The sequence below is a fragment of the Castor canadensis genome, chromosome 12 (genome assembly GCF_047511655.1).
Source record: "Castor canadensis chromosome 12, mCasCan1.hap1v2, whole genome shotgun sequence".
NCBI classification, from domain to species: domain Eukaryota; kingdom Metazoa; phylum Chordata; class Mammalia; order Rodentia; family Castoridae; genus Castor; species Castor canadensis.
Window position 1 is genome coordinate 128,763,332 of NC_133397.1, and position 22,440 is coordinate 128,785,771.

Consider the following 22,440-nt stretch of genomic DNA (forward strand, 5'->3'; position numbering starts at 1 on the left):
TAACTTGAAAATATCCCATTTCAGAAATCAGAAAAAAATTCAAACAAGTAAGCTGCTTCTCTCTGCCTTGACTTGCAAGATCGTTGGTTGTTTGGAGTTATCTTTGTGAACCAAGTGAGTTGAACCTTATTCTGGGTCAGGGAAACAGCAAACCCGTTAGTGTTTGTCATGCTGGCTTGTGTCCTTAACGTTCATACCCATGTCATGTTTTCATAGCAAGATGCTTTCCTATCAAGGTCTTTGACCTTTGTGTATGTCTCAATATCTGCCACTGAGTTTGTTTACCTGTTCAGTAGAAAGAGGTCAAGTCAGGTGGCCAAAGTCTCATCCAGATGTTTCTGTCAAAGCCTGCATGTGGCTCCTTTGCTGTGCCCACTTGTATGTCCCACTTGGCTTGGTGTATTTATGTCTGTTATTCTAGGTTTAAGCATTTCCCTCCTGGTGCTTCCCTGGTGTAGTGACACCATGTGTGAACTTCCAGCATAATAAGGATACAGTGAACAAGCAAGACAGGCATGGCTCCTGCCCTGCTTACAGGAGACACGCCATTTATTGAGTGCTTGCAGTAAGTCCAGGGTTTCATATAGATCACATTTAATTTCCACAACAGCCCGGTGAAATAGATCTGGTTAACACATTTTACAAAGGAGAAGCTGAGAGTCAGAGGGTTGAGCAGCCTGTCCCAAGCCTACAGCTAGGAAGGGAGGCAGAGCAGAGGTTTAAAGTGGTGGGTATCTGGCTCCCAGACCTAGGTTCTGAAGCATCAAACATTTTGATTTTTAAGGACCAGATAGTGCATAAGAAGAATGTAATGATCAGGACAGAAGCATTTCTAAGTGGAGAAAACACGGGAACCAGAGTCTGGGGTCTCCAACCACTCGTGCTGCTGCTCAACCACTCGTTCCCACCTCAGGGCCTTTGCGTTTGCTGGAATGCAATCCTTCCTCTGCCTGGAACTCCCTTCACCTCTTTTCTTGGTGGATTTCTTCTCTTTTCTTCAGGTCCCTCTTCAGAAAGGCCTTCCCAGACCACCCTGATGTAAAGTCACCCCTCACCCCAAGCCAGGATCTCCTGTCATTTCACCCTGTTTTGTGTTCTTTAGAGCATGTACAGCTTGGGGATTAGTTGCCTCCTTTTCGTGTTTGTGTTGGTGGGATACCTCCAAAACAAGGTAGGCTCCATGAGAGCAGAACCTTATCTGAATTATCATAGCCTCAGCTGTGGTGTGCTGTAAGCCCGCAGAGAAAAATCTGTGGACAGTGGACAGTAGTGTGGAGCTTCAAAAGGATGGATGCCAGCGCCCTAGCCACGGACATTCCTCTGTCATTACTCCCAGTTGTGGCATGGCATCAAGATTTTCTTATACACAGCCAGGTAAGAACTGCTGTTTTATGTTCTCAGAACCCATTCTGTGCTTTGGTCCTCCCAGGCCTGAAGCAGGCGTGGTGAGAGAGAGCAAGGCTAGAACTCACAGCCCCAGATAGTTTAAGAGGTACTTTCACATCTGTTATCACAGGAGGGATCTACTCTGGTTTAAATATCCCTGTATGTTGATTACTATTAAAAGTCTACGTCTGCTGTTGCTCCTAACTGCACAGACCAGCATCTAACCTCCTCCTAGACAGAAGTGTCCCCTGGCGCCTCACAGCAGCCCCCGTGGTGAGCTGTGTGTCCTCCTGCAGGAATCCATTTTTGAAAGTGCTTGATAAGTTATAGCATCGCATTCTCCCATGCTGGGAGGCAGGAGGCCTCAATCTCCTGTGTTTCTTTGCTCTGGCCTCTGTCCTAGCTCAGAGTTCTTCATGGTTCCTTAATGGGTTATTGCCATCCACCTGCCTATCTTCCCGTTTCCCTCTTTCCCCCTCCAGAGTTACCTATCTGGGTGCAGACGGGATCGGTCCCTCCTCTCTTCCAGGTCTTCCCTAGCACTCGGAGCCAAGTTCAAGCACTGGCAGAACTTTCAAGCCCTCATGGTCTCATCCTAAGCTGTGTCTTCCAGGAATTGCTTCTCAGCTTCTCTTCTCAGATCACACCACAGGGCTTGCAGCGTGCTCAGCCTGTGGGGACACCTCCATGTCTTTGTGCACCTGCTGTTGCAGCACGCTCTTGGAATGCTTCTCCCTGAAGATTTCAGCCTTTCAAAATTTTTTGGCCCCTCTGAGATCCTCCTAGAGTCCTTTTGTTGTTGTTCCTTCCAGCATGGGGTTGCTGTTTGTGAGTTCTACTAGTCTCTTCAAGTTCACTGCCAGGGGTTGGTACTTGGGTTTCTTTGTTTTTCTGTGTGTCTTATGTGGAGTAGGCTCTTAAATATTGGTTGAATTAGAGGTAGAAAAGGGAGGCTAACAGCCTTCGTTTTCAGGGAATAAATGGAGTTGTGAATAGCTTGTGGAAGGGCGTAGAAGAACATTTTAGTTCATCTTGAGATCTTCATTGATCCTAGATCTGCAGAGAGGAAACAGGCTCCCAGAGACACTTTTGCCCTCCATACTGTCTTGGAAATAGACTTGATCAACTCATGGCCTGCTGTACATGAACAGACTTTGTAAGGTGCTACTGATGTCTGTCTGGGCTTCCTTGAAATGATTCAGGCCTGTCTATGAAGTAGGCAGGGGCCGAGAGCTGGAACAGAGCGTTCCCAGATGTAAGGTGTGTGCACGTGCGGGTAAGGGTACACAGTCCTGCTTGGTTTGCGTCACGGGTGGTCAGGTGAGGAGCTAGGGAACTTGGTTTCTTTTTTAATAACAATGATTAACACTGAGCAAGTGCTGACAGTGTGAGTCACAGGACTCATGACCCTATTGTTCTGTACCTACCGGGAGCCAGGCCTTCTGTGTGGTCTTGGGTGGACATGGAGCAGACACCCTTCAGAATCACCAGGTCTTGGATTCCTTGACTATAGGGCCTTTCCTCCCAGCCCCTGGCACTCTTAGCTTTGCTTCCTTTGTACACCTTTGTCTTTACCCGGTGCCAACTCTGTCAGCCTTGGAGGTAGTCTTCAGGCCACATCCCAAGTCCTCAGTTCCTTCCAAACACTGAGTTTGCTGTGATTCTGCAAGGGGATTTTTGCTTAAAGCGTTTTGCTAACCAATGCTGCCAGTGAGGACTGAGGGCTTCAGGGCCTGAGGACAGGTGGGGAGCAAAGGGCTCCCCTCAGCAGCCTGGGGACAATGGGCACTGGGCTCAGCTGTCCTGTGGTGGTGCACAGACCACAGTGTGGTACCACAGGCAGCATGGGACAGCTCCGGGGACCTTCTGTCTCCAGAGGGCAACACTTTTCTTTATTGGGGCTCCTATTTCTTGTCCTCTATATGTTGGCCTTGAAATGTCTGATGTCATTTGGCTTAGGTCAGAACAATAATTTGGCCTAGTACCGGTGGCTCACATCTGTAATCCTAGCTACTCAAGATACAGAGATGAGGAGGATTGCAGTTCAAAATCAGCCTGGGCAAATAGTTTGCGAGATGTTATCTTGATAAACCCTTCACAAAAAAAAAGGGCTGGTGGAGTGGCTCAAGGTGAAACCCCTGAGTTTAAACCCCAGTTAAAAAAAACCAAACCAAACAAACAAACAAAACACCATGGTTTGGTTCTGGGATACAAGAGCACTGACCCCACTCAAGACGACTGTTTCTTCTAGGCAGAGCTGGGCACGACTATTGAGGTTACTTCTGCAACCTCATTGCCATTTTCTTCTCTTTCCATAAGCTTTCTGCTTCACCTCCCTTTTTTTCTTTCCTCTTTCCCTTTTCTTCTTCCTGACTTTATAGGCACCCATGGACTTGCTCCACCCTGCTGGCGACAGGCAGCTTCTGGACCCCTCTGGGATGCTCCCACTCCAGCAATTTTCCTCTGCAGCTGAGCCCCCTAATGTGTGGGGAGAAGGGTTCACCACTGACCCCTGACCCCGGATGGTCTGTTAATTACAATGCATGCTTTATTTATAAGCTTCAAGTCTTTGCCAGAAAAGTTCTGCCCCATCCCTGCAGGTAGCACAACTGAGGTTGGCACAGCTGAAGGATTCCACTTGTCCCTGCCTGTTCATATCGCTCGTGGGATGGTGGCAATCTGCACACTAGTTATGAAATAATAGCATGGTTCATGTGCCTCTAATGACTCTGAGATGTTTGTTGTCCTTTCGGTTTCAAGGCCAATCCTGGCCTATTCCTCCCCAGGACCCTGAAGGAGATGAGAACTTCCTGTTCTTCTTAGACTCCATGAGTGGCACCCTCCAATGCTGTTTGTCTCTTAAGATTTTGTGGGTATTTTCTTTTGCTATGTGGCCTATCTCCACTTCCTTTATCAGTAGGATACTGGTTCTCGACTGTTGTCACTTTAGCCTTCACTCTTTTCTTTCCTTCTTAGAGTTGAGAATCATGGCGGCAGGAAAGTTTGCAAGCCTTCCCCGAAACATGCCAGTGAGTCACCAGTTCCCCCTGGCCTCATCCATGGACCTGCTGAGCAGCAAGTCCCTTCCCGGCCAGCCTCACACAGATGCCTATCAAGACGTGTTCATACACGGCACCCTTCCACGGAAGAAGAAGGGCCCTCCGCCCATCAAGTCCTCTGATAACGTCAGTCACATGGGGACCCTCCCCCACTCCAAGTCCCCATGGCCGGGCTCACCTCTGACCCATGACATCATCCAGGAAAGCCCAGTGCAAGACTGGGAGGGCGAGACCTTCACCTTCAGGTAACGTCTGTCATTTCATGAGTGCATTCTAAAAGGTGTTTTTGTTAAGAAAAACGTCACGCGTGTACAGTGTGGAGCATGGGCCACCAGCCCTCAGCCACTCCTGTCTTGTCTGTACTTCCACCCACCTTCCCTTCTCTGGTACCACTTTGCAGTCAGGCTCACTTGAAGATAAACTTATCTTATCCGTAAATATTTTGGTATGTGCCTTTCAAAGATAAGAACTCTTATTTTAAAAAGTATATACAACCTCAGCACGAAAAACTATACCATCTTAAAAATGAACCATTTCTTACATCATCTAATATTTGAGAGTATTTTAAAATCTAACTTCCTGTATCATTAAGTCCTCTAGAAGAAAGAACTTTAAACTTCAGGTTCTTGAGCTGCATTTATTTAGTTCTGGAGCCATGTCAGGGTGTCTATAAGTTAGGGCCGTGGCTCTTTATATTTAGTGTGGACATGCCGAAATAAAATTCTGTGTGATGAATCTTCAGGTCATGCTCAGAACACTGTAGGAGAGAATTGATGTCTGTCTCCCTGTGGAGGCCAGGAATATGGAAAATAAGCCTTATGCAGGTAAATTCTGCAATTCTGCTTCTCTGGTTTGTCCTTGAACAAGCTGCAATTGCTTTCTGCTGGCTGGGCTAGTCTGGAATCTCCACACTCCTTCTCCTGGTGAAGAAAGGTCAGGAACTTGTGAAGTAAAGATGGGATGGTTTCTTCTGTTTTCTCTCTTTTTGTCCAACCTGATATCAAGGAAAGCCACTTTGATCCTAGCTCATTTTTTTGTTGTTTGTTTTTGGTTCAGTATCTAACATATTGAGCACCTATGTTAATTGGAGTACATTGATTAGATAGGCCCTAGGGTTTCAGCAAGAAAATTCTCCCCAGCCTCTTTGAGAATTTAAAGGGAAAGGCTGGTTGGTCATTGAAGACCAACCAAATTATTGCAATAATCTGCTTTTGCCCTTTTACAGAGCAGGGGAAATGTGTGATTTAAGTGCAGTGGTACGCTGGAAGCAGTCAGTGTCTTGCTAGAACTTAATTTGTAGTGAGAGACCTAGCTAATAAATACAGGTAAATAAATAAATAAGACAACCACAGATGCTAGTCACTGGATCAGCATGCTGGAGATTTCTTGGAAGTGTGTTCTTTGTTGTTGGTGTTTGTTTTTGGTGAGGTGAACAGGTCTCTGAGGACACGGTCATTTAAGAGCTAAGACTTAATGAAAGAAGGCGACCATGATCCCCCGGGCATAGGAAATGGAGGGCAAGGAACTGGAAGTGGGAATGAGCTCAGTGTGTGTCAGAACCCTCCAAGAAAGCTGGCGTGGCCTGTGGCATGTGGCAGGGTGAGGAGTGTAGATGTCGGTAGAGAGCTAGGCAGATAAGAGTTCAGAACTAGTTTTAGTTTCATAACTGTAGTGGTGTAAGGAGGAAATAAGCAGAACCCCAGACAGCTTCTGATGCATAGTGTTAGGAAGCCCTGAGTTGCTTCCTTGGCTAGATCAAAAGGTCTCCCAGGGAATCCTGGGGGATGGAAGTCCCTGGATCTGCTCTGTGTCATCTGTGTGGGTTACCTCCCAGCTCAGAGAGCTAGAAGGCAGTCTGCTGATGAAACCAACAGATATGGACACACATACCTGTGCAGTTTGGTCAGTGTGGTATCACTGGGACTCAGTGAGCTAGGATGCAGAAGGCAGCAGTAAAAACAACTTGTGATCTGCCAGAAATAAGCACCAGTGCCAGGCTACACCATACAGAGTCAGAACTAACCACCCACTTTTCTGTGGTCCACTTTTATTATCAACTTAAACTCTTCATGAGTCAGGTATCTTCCACATACCAGCCACATGCAGTCCCCAGACTCACTCATTGAAGCTGCGAGGTCCTGCCTGGCCGGGTGGCAGCTCTGAGCTGGGTAGAGGTGGTGGCCGGGGAGGCAGTGATAATGGAGTCTCTCTCCTATCTGGAGGAACTTCTTCATAAACACCCAAGGTCCAAGCCGCCAACCTGCCGGGAGTTCAAAGCTTCTGATTTGAACACTGACTCGGACAGAGGTCAGCTCTGTAGGAGCTCTTATCAGAGGGTGGTCACGAGTCCCCAGTTTGAAGTCCAGGCTGTGGAGGACTTACAAGCACTGCTGGCTTAGGGCTTGTTTGTTATTCAGAGCTACCTGAATCCAAAGTCACATCTATTTTTCTTAACTTAAAATATCTTTTGTTTAAGACAAAACAGGAAGTAACATGCACAGTCTTCAAAAAATAAAATTATTTATTTTCCTGACATGGTTTTAGAAATCTCCTAAGACCTTCCTGAATTTAAGAAATTCAAAGTACCTTTTCTTTAAAGTCAATAAATTTTTATTTCATAAATTTACAAATTAAATTTGTTACATGTAGTGATTGGTTCATTGCACATCAGGGTCCCCTCTACAGCTGATTTTTCTTCAAAGCAGCCCTTTTTATTTTTATTTTTTATATATTTTATTTTATTTGCATTACTGAGGTTTGAACTGGGGCCTACCCTCCACCAGCCCTTTTTGTGTTGCAGGGTTTTTTGAGAAAGCGTCTCACAAACTATTTGCTGGGGTTGGTTTTGAACTGAGATCCTCCTGATCTTTGCCTCCTGAGTAGCTGGGATTACAGGCGTGAGCCACCGGTACCTGGCTTGGTGTAGCCCTTTTAAAAAGTGTTTAGTCCAGTTGTCCTATCAGCCCACAAAATTTGGGCTCCTTTTTTTTTTTTGGACCACTTGAATTGCAGATTGGAATTACTGATGACAACTTCAAAATTCCCCGTCTGAGGATCTATGGGATCTAATTTCTTGGAGCAGTTTATTTGGGGCCACCTTTAGAGTAGAGTGACCTGTATGGTGCTCAAATGCTGACACCGCACTTCGCTAACATGAATGAGTTCAGATCGTGTTTATTCCTGTTACTCTCAGGACATGCCTACTGTGCTTAGGATATGAGTTGATGCCTAAGGTGAACTATATATATATATATAAACAAGACATTTATATTTTGTAGCTGTCTTGTAGTTACTTCCCACAGATCTAAGAGATAGTCCTGTGAATAAAGCAAAACCACAATTAACTATATGGGGTGTTTCCAGTGATGTGTGGCTGTAGGACAGAAGCCCCATTGAGACAAACTCAGTCCTCAATCCTTCTTTTTTTTTTTTTTTAATATTCTTAATAAAATTGTGAGCTGCCTGAAGTCCTTTATGGAATAAGCCATGATATAAAAAAAACCTTTTTTTCTGATGGTGGTACTGGGGTTTGAACTCAGGGTCTCTGGGTTGCTAGGCAGGAGCTCCACCACCCGAACCACTCCATCATCCATGAGGAAAGCTTTGTGGTGAGAAACTAGACAAGCAGCTTGGGTGAGAACCCAAGGTGCTGGAGAGAGAGGCGTAGCACCTCCACGCAGCTCTGACAGCACAAAGGAGCCAGGAGACTCCAACCACCCACTCGAGCCCACGCACCACTCTTTCTACTGGGAATTCAGGGGTTCACTTCACTTCAGTGACTTGGCCAGTTATGGAGTCTGCAGACCTTCCATCTCAGCACATCGTGTGGATGTGATGGTAGGCGGGCGTCCTCGAAAGGCCGCCATCCAGACAGGCACTGCCTTGTCTTGTAAGGTCCTCTTATGCAGGGCTTCCCCTTCCAACGTTCCCATTACCTGCTATCCACGGCTGTCTGAAAAAAGAAAATTCCAGAAGTAAATAATTCATATTTTTAAAATTGTATGCCATTTTGAGTGGCATGAAGACATCTTACTACAGGCCGGGCACAGGTGGTTCACGCCTGTAATCCTAGCTGCTCAGGAGGTAGAGATCAGGAGGATCACGGTTCAAAGCCAGCCCAGGCAAATAGTTCACAAGACCCAATCTCAAAAAAACCTACAACACGGAAAAGGCTGGTAGAGTGGCTGAAGGTGTAGGCCCTGAGTTCAAGCCCTAGTACCGCAAAAAATTAAAAAAATAGAAATCTCACAACATTCTGCTTCCTGCTCAGGATAAGAATCATCCCTGGGTCCAGTGTTCCCACACTGTGTGTGCTATCCAACTGTTAGTCACTTTAGTAGCTTTCTGCTGTCACAGTGTGCCAGTGTCAGTGTTCATTTAACACTTACTTTATTTAATAGTGGTACCCAGGGACCACAGTAGTGATGCTGGTAATTCAGGTGTGCCAAAGAGAAGGCTTAAAGTACTTTTTTTTGTTTTTAATAAAAAGGTGAAAATTTTCAACTCAACAAGAAAAGAAAAAAATGTATGCCATGTTGCTAAGATCTACAGTGTACTAGTATACTTGTTCTGTTTTATCATTAGCTATTGTTAAAATCTTACTGTGCCTAATTTACAAGTTAAACTTTACCATTTATGTAGGTATAAGGAAAAAACATAATATATATAGGGTTCAGTATTACCGGGGTTTCAGACAGGAAATAAGGATGTACTCTGACTTGATCGCTATTTTCACTCCTTTTTCTTTTTCTTTTTTTTTTTAATTGTACTGGAGTTTGAACCCAGGGCCTCACACATGCTCAGCAAGTGCTTTACTCCTAGCTATATCCCCAACCCACTTCTAAAGTATCTTAAAGGGTGTTACCTTGTTTGAACATCATAACTGGTTCACCAGTTACAGTTGGGAAAATGGTTCAAAGCGTTGTTGCTTCTAAGAGAATACCTAGACAGTAGGTGACCGAACCTGGGCTAAAGCCCAGAAAGAACTGGGGACCCCACAGCCACCCAAGTCATAGATGTCTTCTGTCTTCTTGCATGGAAGAGGTCAGTCTTGTGTCTAACCCAGCACCCAGCACCCCTTTGGGGAGGATGGAGCCCTGACCACCCAGACCAGAAAGAAGGCAACTCCTCTTCGAGGCCATAGCTCCCGGTTTTCTTGCTGTCTTGGCTGCCCTTGGATGTACTTGTGGTTTTGAAATGTTCCAAGGCCAGAAGGTAGGGAGCTCTTAAACCTGCTTCTTGATGTCACAGAAGGAGCCTTTGTTACCAGAGTGGAGCCAGGCTTCTCTGAGAAGTCTGCAGACAGGATTTCCTCTTGACATTAGTGTTGTCCAGCTGTCATCCCTTTGATTCATTTATCTTTGTGGATGAATTTGTATTTGAATCTGGGACCTTCCTTGGGCCGAGATGGGAAGGGTTCTGGCTGTGATGTCTGTGTTGCCAGGGTAGCTGAGAGACCAGTGCTTGGAGGCTGTTCAGGTCCTTCTCCTGCCTGTTGGTATGTGGAGGCTTGCATTCCTGGGAACAGCTGCAAGGGCCTCTTGTGCTAGGGGAGCATGTGGACGGACAATGTGGTATTTCAGTGGTTCCCATGGGGGAGCTGAGTGACTCCTCACAAGTGTTGTAACTGACAGTGGCCAGAAAGTCTGCGGAAATATCTGACAGCCGGGTGCACTTTCCCAGGCTCTCAGTAACTTACCGTGTCACCTAGTCAGATCCTCAAAGTTGGAGCCCAGGAGTAAGGTGTAGGATCCATGTGGACTTTGCTCTAAAACCCTGCTTCAAAGACCTGACACTGGGCTGTGCCAACGCCCTTGTCTGAAAAATGGTTTCAGTTGTTTCTCTTTAGAACCACCAAGTTCAACAACTTCTTCTTTCTCCTTGACAAAGTGAGATGTTGGCCCAGACATGCAAATAAGCCAGCATTTCAAAACTCATCAAAGGTCTGCAAGGTGAATTTCAGTGCACTTGGACTTTGTTTTCCTGTGTCATGTCTGCTGTCTGCAAATTGAAAGCTTTTCATACAGAGGAAAAATCAGATTCAGAGTGTTAAAAAATCTGATCGATTAATGGATTCTATTTAACAGAAAGTATTCTCGGGCTAGCAGGATGATGACTTTTTAGCAACTCTGAATTCAAGAATGTCTCCAGAAAGTAAAAGCCCATGGGTTGAATTTTTATTTCTTTATTGCAGGTTGAGTTTCACTAACATTTTGAAATGCCTTTGATGCTTGAATACAGCTGTTGTGGGTGGCTAGTGAGTTCCCAGGAATGGTACATGCCAGCTGTCATGGTGTGCTGATGTGCTGAGATCAGGAGCAGCTGGGTCAGAGGTGAGCTCAGCCCCTGCATCTCCTGCTGTTCCTCGCTTGAGGGAGCAGAGAACAGGCAGTGGGTCTACCAGCTGCCTGGTGGTAGCCCTAAATCCACTACTGACTGGATAATTTGAACCAAAAGGCCTGAATCTGTGCATTCTCAGCTGTTCTGGGGAGAAAGTGAAGGATTTCACTTTTAACTGATTGCAAACCACAGCCTAGAAAATGGTCAGAGAATCGCACAATGCCACCCTTGTTGAGTGGAGCTGCTGGCCACCTCCTCCCCTCCCCCCAGGACAGACCCAAGTTAACTCGTTTGGGTTTTTTTAGAGCTCCTGAATGCTACTTGGGAAGGGTCAGGTTTTTAGTCTTCTTACTTGTCCACATCCCACAGCGTGTGTTAAGCATATGGGAAATAGGTGTAATGCAGTTACAAATTACCACATGTTCTTGCCTCATGAAAACTGGGAGCCATCCTAGCCTGGCCAGAATGTGCAAGCAGGAGAAGCTTTGGCTGTTTCTGTTGATTGAAAGGAAACTTCAAGGGGCCTGGACTCCTGGACCTGAACACACTCAGGTCACAGGCAGCCCCCAAGAGCCTAGCTGTAGAGTCGGAGGCAAAATATCAAGCTCCCTTCTTAGGGATCCTGAAGGTGAGCGTGTGTGGTCTTGTTTGAAGGATCGTGCTGTTATCTGCAAGTTATGGAGGTCTGAGAACCCTTCTGTGATTGCTCTAGACTTCAGGGAGCATAGACTGTCCATAGTTCCATATTTACCTGCAAATACAGTACCAAAGGTAGAAGGGCTCCTACAGAGAGGAGAAAAACCCCACTTACGACAGGTAATTCAGAGTTCTCAGCTCAGATTCCTGCCACTTTTTAGGTGTATGACTAGGACAAATTCTAAACTGCAAAATGAGGTTGAAAATAGCTTCCTTCCTCCAGGAGTGCTGTGAAGGTTAGCTCGTCCCTAAATAGAAAACCCTACTGTATGTGAGCGTTCTGACTTTCACACCTGAGCCTGGCTTGCCTGCTGGGAGTCTGTGCTAAGCAGGTCACATACCTGCTCTTAGTGCCCAGTGGGCACCAGTAGATTATTCCTCTGCTGGGACACCTGAAAGTCACTGAGATCTTTGCTGGTGTTGATGTAACCGTGACTGTCAAAAAAAGCTGCTGCTGAGCTGGACGTAGATCCCAGCAGCTAGACCTGGTAGCTGTGTGTAGCAGGTGAGTGATTTTACCTTTCTGAATCTTCACGTCCTCAAACCCTGGCTCAGAGGATCAGATATAGTCACACTTAAGGGTGCCTGCCACCGAAGGTGCCATGGGAGTTGGCACTCAAACTGGTTGGCTTCTTTCCTTCCTTCCTCCGGGAAGGCAGAAGCTGGGAGGCTCCTAATCCTCCCCTGTAAGCTGAGATCACGTTCAATGCTGGCAGCTTCAGGGAGAGAAAGTTTCCCACGTGTTGACAGAGTCTGGCTGGAATCCCATTATCTAAGTCCGCCCTACAGCAGTGCGTTTTGGCCCACGCTCACAGTTTATGAGAACCACATGGCACTAAAACGTTGGCACACCATATTAACACCCAGAGGGCATGCCCGTCTTCAGTGGACTGGCCTCCACCCTGCCTGGTCACTCTTGCTCTATGACCGGTGTCTTTGCTGCTTGTTCTTTGATGCAAGTTTATTAAGCTTGTTTGGTGCCATGTGCTGTGCTGGACGCCCAGTGGAGAATGCCATAAATGTGACCCCTGTTCTTAGGGAGCTCCTGGAAAAGCACAGTGATAAACACTCCAGTACAAAGTGAGGAGGTGTGACATCAGAGAACTCTGAGTTTCTTAGGTCAGGCTTCTTCAGGAGAGGGGACATTTGAAAATATAATATATAAAGAGAATATAAAATATTTCATTAATAGTTTATGTTACTGTGTGTTAAAATAGTAGGCTAAATAAAATATCGCTTTATAGTTAACTTCACCTATTTCTGTTTTTTTAATTGGTACTAGAAAAATTCAAATTACCTGTGTAGCTCAATCATACTTCTTTTTCTCTCTGTTTTTTAATTAGCACATATTAATTGTACAAGGGGTTTCATTGTGACATTTCCATACGCTCAGTGGTATTTCTATTGGGCAACACTGGTCTAGACCCTAGTAAGGAATTTGAATTTCCTCTGGCAGATAGAGGGAAACCTTTGAAGAGTTTAGGAAAGGGGGTGATATGATCAAGTCGAGGTTTTGGAAGATTGCTTCCTGGGTCAGGAGCAGACCAGGAGGTGGTTGTACAAGCAGTGATGGCAGAGGAGACAAAGTGAGTGGATTGAAGATGCATTTTTCAAGAGAGTCTACCAGATGCACTGAGGGTTGGTTGTGATGGGGAGAGGGGCCATCAGTGTGGCTCTGGCAGCTGGGTGTGTGGAGTGGGGCAGTTTATCCACAAGGAAGACTGGGAGAGGAGCAAGAGTTCGTTAGTTTGGCACATTGCTTTTCCTTGGCGGAAGGGGTGATGGAAGGTCTCTGAGAATGAAGACTTGATCTCTTGGGGTGTGCCAAGTTTGAGAGGCATGCATTCTCAGTGGAGGTCCTAACCAGACAGTCCACTGGTGTTAGGAGCTTGGAGCTCTGGAGAGAGGTCTGGGCTAAATGGTAAAGTTAGGAGTATTCATAGCAATGAAATTAAAGCCATTGAGTAGATCCCATCACCAAGGGAGAAACCTGGCAAAGTAAACAGAAGGAAGCAGGGACCCAGCACTGAGGAATCTCAGCCTTGTTCATTCCAGTGTCTGCAGATGAGGCTGAGAGCCCAGAAGCAGAGGAATGGTGAGGTGTAGGGAGGGCTGGTGTCCAAAGGAAGCTGGTTTGTTAAGATAAGAAACAAAACTCACAGGGAAAGATCCAACCTTTTAAGCTTGTAATAAAGTTTTCATTTGCTTGATTTAAAAAAAAAAACAAAACAAAAAAACACTTTTTGTCTGATTAAAGCAAACACAACCCGAGGGCCACCTCCCTGTGGCCTGTGTCCCTGTGGAAGCTGTAGTTGGCACTTGGGCTTTTCTAGTGTCCTCTGAGAGGCCTTGAGACATTACCTCAAAACCTTAGCACTGTAATTCTGCCTTTGAATTAGTTGGGAGAAACATTTGCACACAGTCTTCTGGAAGGGGCTGGAGAGAGTTGGAGGCCGGGGTGGGAGCTGAGGAAGGGCAGATAGACAGAGCCAAACAAAGCGTCTGCTTTTATCAAAAGCACTGTGTTTGGGCTTAGACAGCCCGAAGCCGGATGGTTCCCTGATGCCAGACCCTCTGTGCCTGCCAAGAGACATACTGGCTTTGATACAGCTTTTCCTGTTCTTCCCCTGTTCAGTTTGACTGGCGGCTGCCAAGTTAACATTTCAACAGTGGCTTTAGCTTAATGCTGTCCCTACGATTCTGCTGAGCACAGGTTAACCCATGCCTGGCTTGTTTTTATCAACCAGTACCACTTTGTACCAGCCTGGAATTCCTATGTCAGCCCACTGTAGTGTAAAATGCAGGGTATTTGAGCGGCGCTGTTGTAACAAGATGGGGGAATCAGCCTGGAAAGGCTGATTCATTACTGTTCTTTTCCCGTAGTTCATGAATACATCATTTAGACATTGCTGAATTTTCAGATGAAATAGAAACAGACTCGTAGAGGCAGGGACTGGCTCTTGAAGAGAAAGAAGGAGTTTTAGAGGCATCCAGGTCTCAGGCTAGGGAGGGTAACATGTCCTGAGCTACAGCCTCCTCTGGACTGTAAGAAGCTGAAAGAAGTGACAAGGGACCCCATGGCCTCAGGCTCCAAAGAGAAACACAGTTCAGAGTAACTACAAAGAGCCCTGTGACCCAGTTCCACAGGATAGCAGGCATGTGACCGTCCATCCTTCTGTTGAGGGATTTTCAGGAAAGGCCTCTTCCAGACAGCCTGACCTGGTTTAAAGGCCCCCCCATGTGGTGGGGGGAACCAGGCCACTTGATGGTTCATTCATTCACAAGTATGTTGAGCATCCACCATGTGCCAGGCCTTGTGGCCAGCCAGGGGCTGGAGATACAGGCAGCAAGGCCAGGTCTTTGCCCATTTAAGGAGTTCCTGGCCCTAGGACAAGGGGACGCCCGTTTTGAACCACCTGACCTTAGCCATACCTGTTCTGTCCATTTTCTTTGTGGCTGACCTACGATGGTTCTTTGTATAGTTCTGCCAATTTGGGAAGCAATTCTGCTCTTCTTGCCCTCTGACCTTAGTATATTTCCATTTTCCCCCTGGCATGGTGAGTGTAGATGTACTTCCTGTATCACTCTTGCCTCGGGACCTGCTCTGTGCCATCCTGACCTTGGGCCCAAGGAAAGGTCAGCCATGGACTGAGGATCACCTCAAAGGGTGGTTTTGGGCTGTAAAAATCCCTTCGCAGAGGACTGTGAAAAATGCTAAGGACAACAAGGGGCTTTCAGAAGTTAAGTGTGGAACAAGACGCCATCCTGCTAGGCTGCTTCTTTTCTCTCCAGGAAATGGCATCTCTGATTGGAAAGGGAAGGGCAAATGTGGAGGCAGAATTACTGGCCTGAAGTAGATGAGGCTGTGACAAGGGGCTATATCTAATGCCACCAAGTAGGAGAAGCCCCAGAATCAAAGAAGATGGAGGGAGCATGAGGCTGGGGTCATTAAACCAGCACTGTCATTTGAGGGACAGCGGGATAACAGAGAGCTGCAGGAAGGATGCAGGTAGATGAAAATTTTAATTTTTTTTGCAAAGGAGGTAAGGAGATAAAATTAACCTACAAAATGGCTGACATTGGTGATGATTTTAGGGACTATTCTAGACCAGGTCATTATCAGAGTAGTGGCTTTGACATCTGAGTAAAGAAAGTAACCACGCTTGGTAGCCAGCAGGGCTTTGCTGAAAGCGCGTTGTCCAGATTGACTTTTCCTCCTGCTTGGAAGCTTGGAGGAATGTCGAGAAGGCGTTTATGTGAATGTCAATCACGGGTGACATCCTGGGGGTGGGAGACATTCAGGCCCAATGATGGCACGAGAAGCATCCTGGAGGCTGTGTCCTCAGTCTCATTCTAGTCTATTTATTTATTTACTTACTTACTTGGGCGGTACTAGATTTTGAACTCAAGACCTCACACCTGCTAGGCGGGTACTCTCCCACTTAAGCCATGCTTCCAGCCCTCTTTGTTCTGGTTATTCTGGAGATGGGGGTCTCGCTTTTTGCCCATGCTGGTGATCTACCTTTTTTACGCGTCTCATCGTTGCTGGGGTGACAGGGGCATGCCAGCATGCCCAGCTGTTTTCAATTGAGATGAGGTCTCATGAACATTTTTACCTGGGGCTGACTTCAAATCTCGATCTTTCAAATCTCAGCCTCCCAAGTGGCTAGAATTACAGAGTGAGCCACTGGTGACTGGCATAGTCAGTTAAAAAAATCACTCAGAGACTATTCATAGAGAACACGTGAACAAAAGATGGCATGAACATTGGAGGAGTGACTAATATGTCAGAGTGACAGACTTTAGATACAAGGAAGGATCTTGGAATTTTTGATCAACACAGAACGTAATTGAATAAAACTTGACAGGGAAAGGTAAACACTTGCAGTGAAGTCCAGACATTGAGTACAAAGTGAAAATACGGACTATGGTTTAACAGCCACACGTGACAGACATTCCAGGGTTTGGTAACTGTCACCTCAGAATGAGTCACTGGTGTGCAGTGGTTGTCAGAGAAGCTAACGTGATGTTAGGAGCATTAATTGAAATTTGATATTCAGACCAAAGGAGATGCCACACATGTTACCCAGATCACATCTGAATTGTGTCAGTTCTGACATCAGAAATGAACCAGAAGGGGACCCTTTTGGTGAGAAGGGTTAAGCTTAAGTACTGTACTAGCATTGTTAACTAATCTGTAAATTTATATATATATATATATATATATATATATATATATATATATAAATGACGGGATGACGGATCTCTAGTTCACTAACCCTAAAACATTCTGAAAAATTGCACATCTTAAAATTGCTTTAATGGAGACATGGCTAAAAATTGCTTCTGGTTGTAGGGTTTTTTTGTGGTACTGGGGTTTGAACTCAGGGCCTACACCTTGAGCCACTCCACCAGCCCTTTCTTTGCAATGGATTTTTTTCGAGATAGGGTCTCACAAACTGTTTGCCCCAGCTGGCTTCAAACCGCGATCCTCCTGATCTCTGCCTCCTGAGTAGCTAGGATTACAGGCGTGAGCCACCAGTTCCCAGCTTTTAGTTGAAGTTTTAAGTTTACTCCCTGCTGTACTGCAGGGAGTGAGTTCTTGGTAGACCTCTCTCAGCTGCAAAGTAGACCTGTTGTTTTAACCACTAAGGTGTAGATCTAGCATCCTTCTGTCTTAACGACAAGGTTCTCATGTCACGTTAACCCTGAGAGTAAGGACATAAAAAGCACTAACCCTACTCCTGATGGCTGGCAGGGAAGCACACTTCACAAACAAGATCAACAAAGGTGTTTATCTCGTTACCTTCCTGGTGAGGTCACAAAAATGTTTCCATAAGTGGCACGTCTACAAGTGGATGGTCCCTGTGTACAAAACAACATCCTCTTTTACATAAGCAAAGACTAATTCAGACGGCGTCCCCCACCCACAGCGAGAGGGTTAACCATTAGGACGCTCGTGTGAATCTCGGTCTGAGCACACACTGCTTGAATTCTTGCCGGGTGTCCTGACTCCACTCACCAGCCAGCCCTGTTCTAAGCGTCCATTTCTTCTCATCTTCCCTGTAGACAGGTGGAGGTGGCCCTGTGGCAGATGCTGTCTGTCCTCTTGGCGTTCTGCCTGGTTAACTTCCTCCCTGGCATTTCAAACGTGCCCGAGAGGTTCGGTTTCAGCAGGAGCAGCCAGCTTGCCCTTGTCACTTTGAAAGCACCTAGTCTCAGTGGGGCTGGAGAGTTGGACACTGCCCTGGCCTTGGTGACATTTTGCAGCTGAAGGAGTTCTTCCTGAGGCCCTCACAGTTCAGTCATAGGCCTGTGGCTAAATGCTGTCCTTAATATCAGTCAGAGAACGACATTTCTCTCTTGTTTTCTCTCTCTCTGTAGCACCATTTTCGCCTTTGTGAGCCCTTGGAGTGTGGTGGAAGAGAGGGGTTGGGGGTCTGTGTCTGTTGCACAGTGGATCACACACACACACACACACACACACACACACACACACACATTCACTCAAAAACAAACAATATTTGTTGAGCAACTGTGCCCTGGAGACACAAAAGTGAATGGGTGTGGACTCCGCTCAGCGATCTCACAGTCGAGCAGGGGAGAGAGACGGAAGACAGTATCTAAAATGGTAAGTGTGATTGTAGGTTTTGTAGTTCATAGGAAAGGAGTGCTGAGATGTTATCGATTCTGTGAGTGGGAACGAGTCCTCAGAGAAGGTGGGAACAAATGACAAGAAGAAGGGGACTCCAGGCGCTTTGATTTAGGGAACTCCAAACAGTCTGAATTTGTTGGAGTGTCAGGAGGAGACGAGGCTGGTGAGATGAGCAAGATGTCAGAACCCGACATAGCATATAATGAAATGGAAATGCTAGACTGTTGCACACGTTAATCTGATCTAATTTATTATAGTTATAGTTATGTGTGTTACACATGATGTAGAGTTCTCCTGTAGTAGTAGGAATATTATCCAGTAGGTACAAAATCTATCAAGATTTTGCTCTCTTCCTTCCCTCTATTCTTCCATCCCCTCTTCCCCCCTGCCAGGATTCTGGGAGGGTGATGATGGAGCTTCATGCTGGAGACCAAGGAGTGAAGGCTGTGGAGTCTGAGGCCACATCTACCGGCAAATGAGGCCACCAGGTTGCCAAAGGGGCCAGGCTTTCTCCTGTTCATTGTTGGCTCCTTTCCTGATGGTGTGACGTACCCCAGTGCAGGGCTTGGTTAAGGGGTTGACTAGTAGAACCCAGGGCCTCAGCGTTGCTTTTCCTGGGCCCCACAACTTCAGGTACACAGAGACTCAGCCTACCCCACATACTTGGCTGGAATCTTCTTGAACTGCATTTCAGTTCAGTGTTACAGGAATGAGTTGATTTGTGAAGAACAAACACCCACAAAGCAAGAACTCCAGATTAAGCCTTGTCATCCCTGCCTTCTGTAAGCTTGGATTCTAAGACTGCAAATAGCGCTTTGCTCTCCAGGAAGCTTGCCCTGCTTCCATACAACCGCTGTGCAGGGTGTCTGAGTGCTCTGTGCAGTCAGCCATTGTCAGTGCATCAGGACAGCTCTCCGCACCTTTAATTTCTGTGCCTACCTCACCGGACAGGCCAAGACCTGCAGGACAGCGTAAACAGAAGCAGTAACAGTCTGGGTCCTCGTCTTGCTTCTGATGGATGAATTGATTGATTTTACTGTTACTTCTAACTCTTCACCTGGCTGAGGTTTTTGGTAAGCACCTGTGTCACGTTGAAGAGCGTCTTCTGTTTGCACTTGAAATGCTTTACTTAGAGATCATGAACGGGTGGTGTTCTAAGATGCTCTTCCCTACCAATTCAATGCCCCGTTATTTTTCTCCCTTAATCTGTGAATGTGGTGAATTGTGTTGATAGATTTTCTGTTAAACTGACTCTGTATTCATAATCAAGCCTAACTTGATTGTGATATGGTTTTATACACTTTTGGATTTGCTTTGTCAATCTTCTGCTGAGACTTTTTTCATATCTACTCACAAGTGAGATAAGCCTATATTTTTCTTTTTACTGACTTCTTTCCGTATCAAAGTTGTAATGTCTTCATTTTCAGGTCTCTGGAGGAGTTTATATAATTTTTAAGCAACAAATAATTCCCAAGTCTGGCAGAATTTGCCAGAAAGTAAAAGTCATCTAGGCCTGATGCTTTCTTTATAAGAAGTTATTGAACTACAAATTCAGTTTTTTTAGTGGTTATAGAACTATTCCGATTTTGTTTCTTCTTTGAGTCTGTTTTGGTATTATTTTCCTGTGAATTTGTTCATTTCTTCTAAGCTTTCAAATTTGTTGGCATAATATGTTCGTCATATTTTCTTATCACACTTGAAAAATTTTTTTGGTGGTACTAGGGTTTGAATGGACTCAGGGCTTTAAAAGCAAGCATTCTACCACTTGAACCACTCCACCAGCCCGATTTTGTGTCATGTGTTTTTGAGATAGGGCTCACAAACTATTTGCCTGGACTCTAACTCAAAATTTAGCATCTTAGCCATTTTAAATTTAATCAACATTAAATCTGTCTTAATAAGTACATAAAAAGTTAAGAATTATACATATTAACGGAGTAGCATGATGTTTTGCGACATGGATATTTGTGTAATGTTTAAATCAGGTTAAACGTGTCTTATCTGTCTCCACAAACACCATTTCTTTGGGTGTAAACACTAAACATCCTTTGTTTCAGCTTTTGGAAATACAGACACTTTACTATCATCTGTAGTCACCCACTGTCCAGCAGCACAGGGGACCTGCTCTTCTCTGACTGTAACTTAGTAGCTATTCGTCAACTGTCCCCACTGCTCCCCACCTGACCCTCCCGGCTTCTGGTGACTGCCATTCCACTCGATCCACCCTTCTCGATCCCATGTGTGACTCACTTGGTTCGTGTCTTTCTGGGCCGGCTTATTTCATCTGAGCCATGGTGAAGTGTGCAGTTCAGTAGTGTCACTAAGCACAGTGACATTGTTGTGTATCCCATTTTGGGAATCTTCCTCTTGCAAAACCAGATTCCCTGTACACTTAAACAGCCCTTCCTTCTCCCTTCTCCCCAGCAGAATGGCGACACCATTCTACTTTGCATCTCTATGGCTTTGACTGCTCTAACATAGAAGAATCACGAACTGTCCTTTTGTGACTGCTGGTTTCACCTGGCATGATGTCCTCAAGGTTTATCCGTGCTGTAGCCTGAGTCAGAACTGCCTTCCTTTGTAAAGCTAAATTATATTCGCTTGAATGTAGCCATCTCATCTTGTTGACATTCACCATTGATGGATACTTGGTTGTGGCTTTCAAAAACGATGCTCTATGAACAAAACAAGTATCTCTTTGAGATCTTAGTTCTGGCTCTTCTGTGCTCTGTGCTCAGCAGTGGAGTTCCTATTTCATCTTTTTTTTTTTGGAAATGGGATCTTACTATATCACCTAGACTGTCCTTGACATCCTAGGCTCAAGTGATCCTTCTGTCTCAGCCTCCCAAGTAACTGGGATTGCAGGTACACACTACCACGTCCAGCTCATTTCACATTTTTGAGGAATTATCACACTGCTTTCTATAGCAACTGTACCCTTTTGTATTTTAAGCAACAGTCCACCTTTATATTCTGTTTTCTGATGGTAGCCATTCTAGTGTGTATGAGGGAGTAATTTGTCTTTTTTCTTTAACTCCACAAATTAGGTCTGCATCTGGTTTTAGATCATCAGTGCTAGTTGGAAGTTACATGTTTGCCAGATTCAGTGTCCATCATTCATTCTTAAATCTTAGGTTTTTCCTTCTTCCTGAAGGATAGTCTGTTTTTGTTTGTCTATAATCAGCTTTATTCCTTGATAGTTTTGTTGGGTACAAAGTTTTGAGCACTTCCCTTTCCCTTTCGGTGATGAAACTCTGTCATCTACCCGCCGCTGCTCTGAGGGCAACCTTGCTTTGCTCTGTGGCTGCTTTCAAGGCCTTCTTCTTGTCTGGGGTGCTCTCTAGTTTCATTTGAGGATTTGTTGTTTGTTTACTGCTTGAGACTCACTGGGGGACCCAAATCTGAGGATCAGAGCTTTCATGAGTTAAATTTGAAGACTTCCTGTGCTTTTTCTTGGCTTTCCCCCTCTGTAGAACTGGTTAAGTGTACTTAGGCCTTCTGATTCTCCCTTCAATACCTCTTTCATAGTTCCACTGCTTTTTCTCTTTGTACTACATTCTGAGTAACTTCTTTATATATTCATTTTAATTTGTAAATTTTCTGTAGTCATGTCTAATCTGTTATTTGTCCTAGCTATTGAATTTTATACTTTAATTGATCATATTTTTTTCTTCCCCTTGCTGGGGATTGAACTCAGGGCCTGTTCATGATACACGAGTGCTCTGAGCTACATAGCCTAGGCTGGCCTTGAACTCTCGATTCTCCTGCCTGCAATTCTAAGTGCTGGGATTACAGGCACGTTGCTGCCATGCCTAGCTTTAGTGTTTTACTTCTAGAAATTATAATGTGTTATTTTAAAATCTACCTATTTATTCTTAGATCACTTTTGATACTTTAAAAAAAAGCATACATTGTTATTTTCTAGCTTGTATCTGATATTTTTCTTTTTTAACTTTTTTTTATTATTTTTGTTCTGGGAGGTACATTGTGACATTTACAAAAGCTCTTACAATATGTCATAGTTAAATTCACCCCCTCTATCATTCTCCTTTATCCCCTCCTGCCATTCTTGGAATAGTTTCAACAGGTCTCATTTTTCCACTTGCATACGTGAGTGCGTAATATTCCACCTACATCTGTGATTTTCCATTATCTGAAATGCTTCAAGATGTCAGTCTATTACTATCATTAAGTCTAGTGTTCTTTCAGCTGACTTTTGCTCACCGGGGCTTGCTTCCAGCGTACATGGTTATTTCTGAAAGAGAGTTTATGTTTAGCTAAGTTTGTGGATGTCCTGAGCAGCAT

General features: G+C 45.2%; 1 protein-coding gene and 1 non-coding gene across 4 annotated transcripts in view; one reads left to right on the forward strand and one right to left on the reverse strand.

The window, feature by feature from the left end:
* Positions 1–22,440, forward strand: part of Bcar3 (BCAR3 adaptor protein, NSP family member) — a 119,952-nt gene that overhangs the window by 23,555 nt on the left and 73,957 nt on the right. For 2 of the 3 annotated variants that reach the window (XM_074050957.1, XM_020171837.2), the window contains exon 2: positions 4,363–4,690. In XM_074050957.1, coding sequence (XP_073907058.1) covers positions 4,363–4,690 — 328 coding nt within the window. Of the gene's footprint in view, positions 1–24; positions 115–4,362; positions 4,691–22,440 lie in introns of all 3 variants that reach the window. The other variant, XM_074050958.1, reaches the window with a different exon arrangement.
* Positions 7,722–7,853, reverse strand: LOC141415284 (small nucleolar RNA SNORA18). The gene has a single exon (XR_012440267.1). It is a non-coding gene; the product is annotated as a small nucleolar RNA SNORA18 (small nucleolar RNA).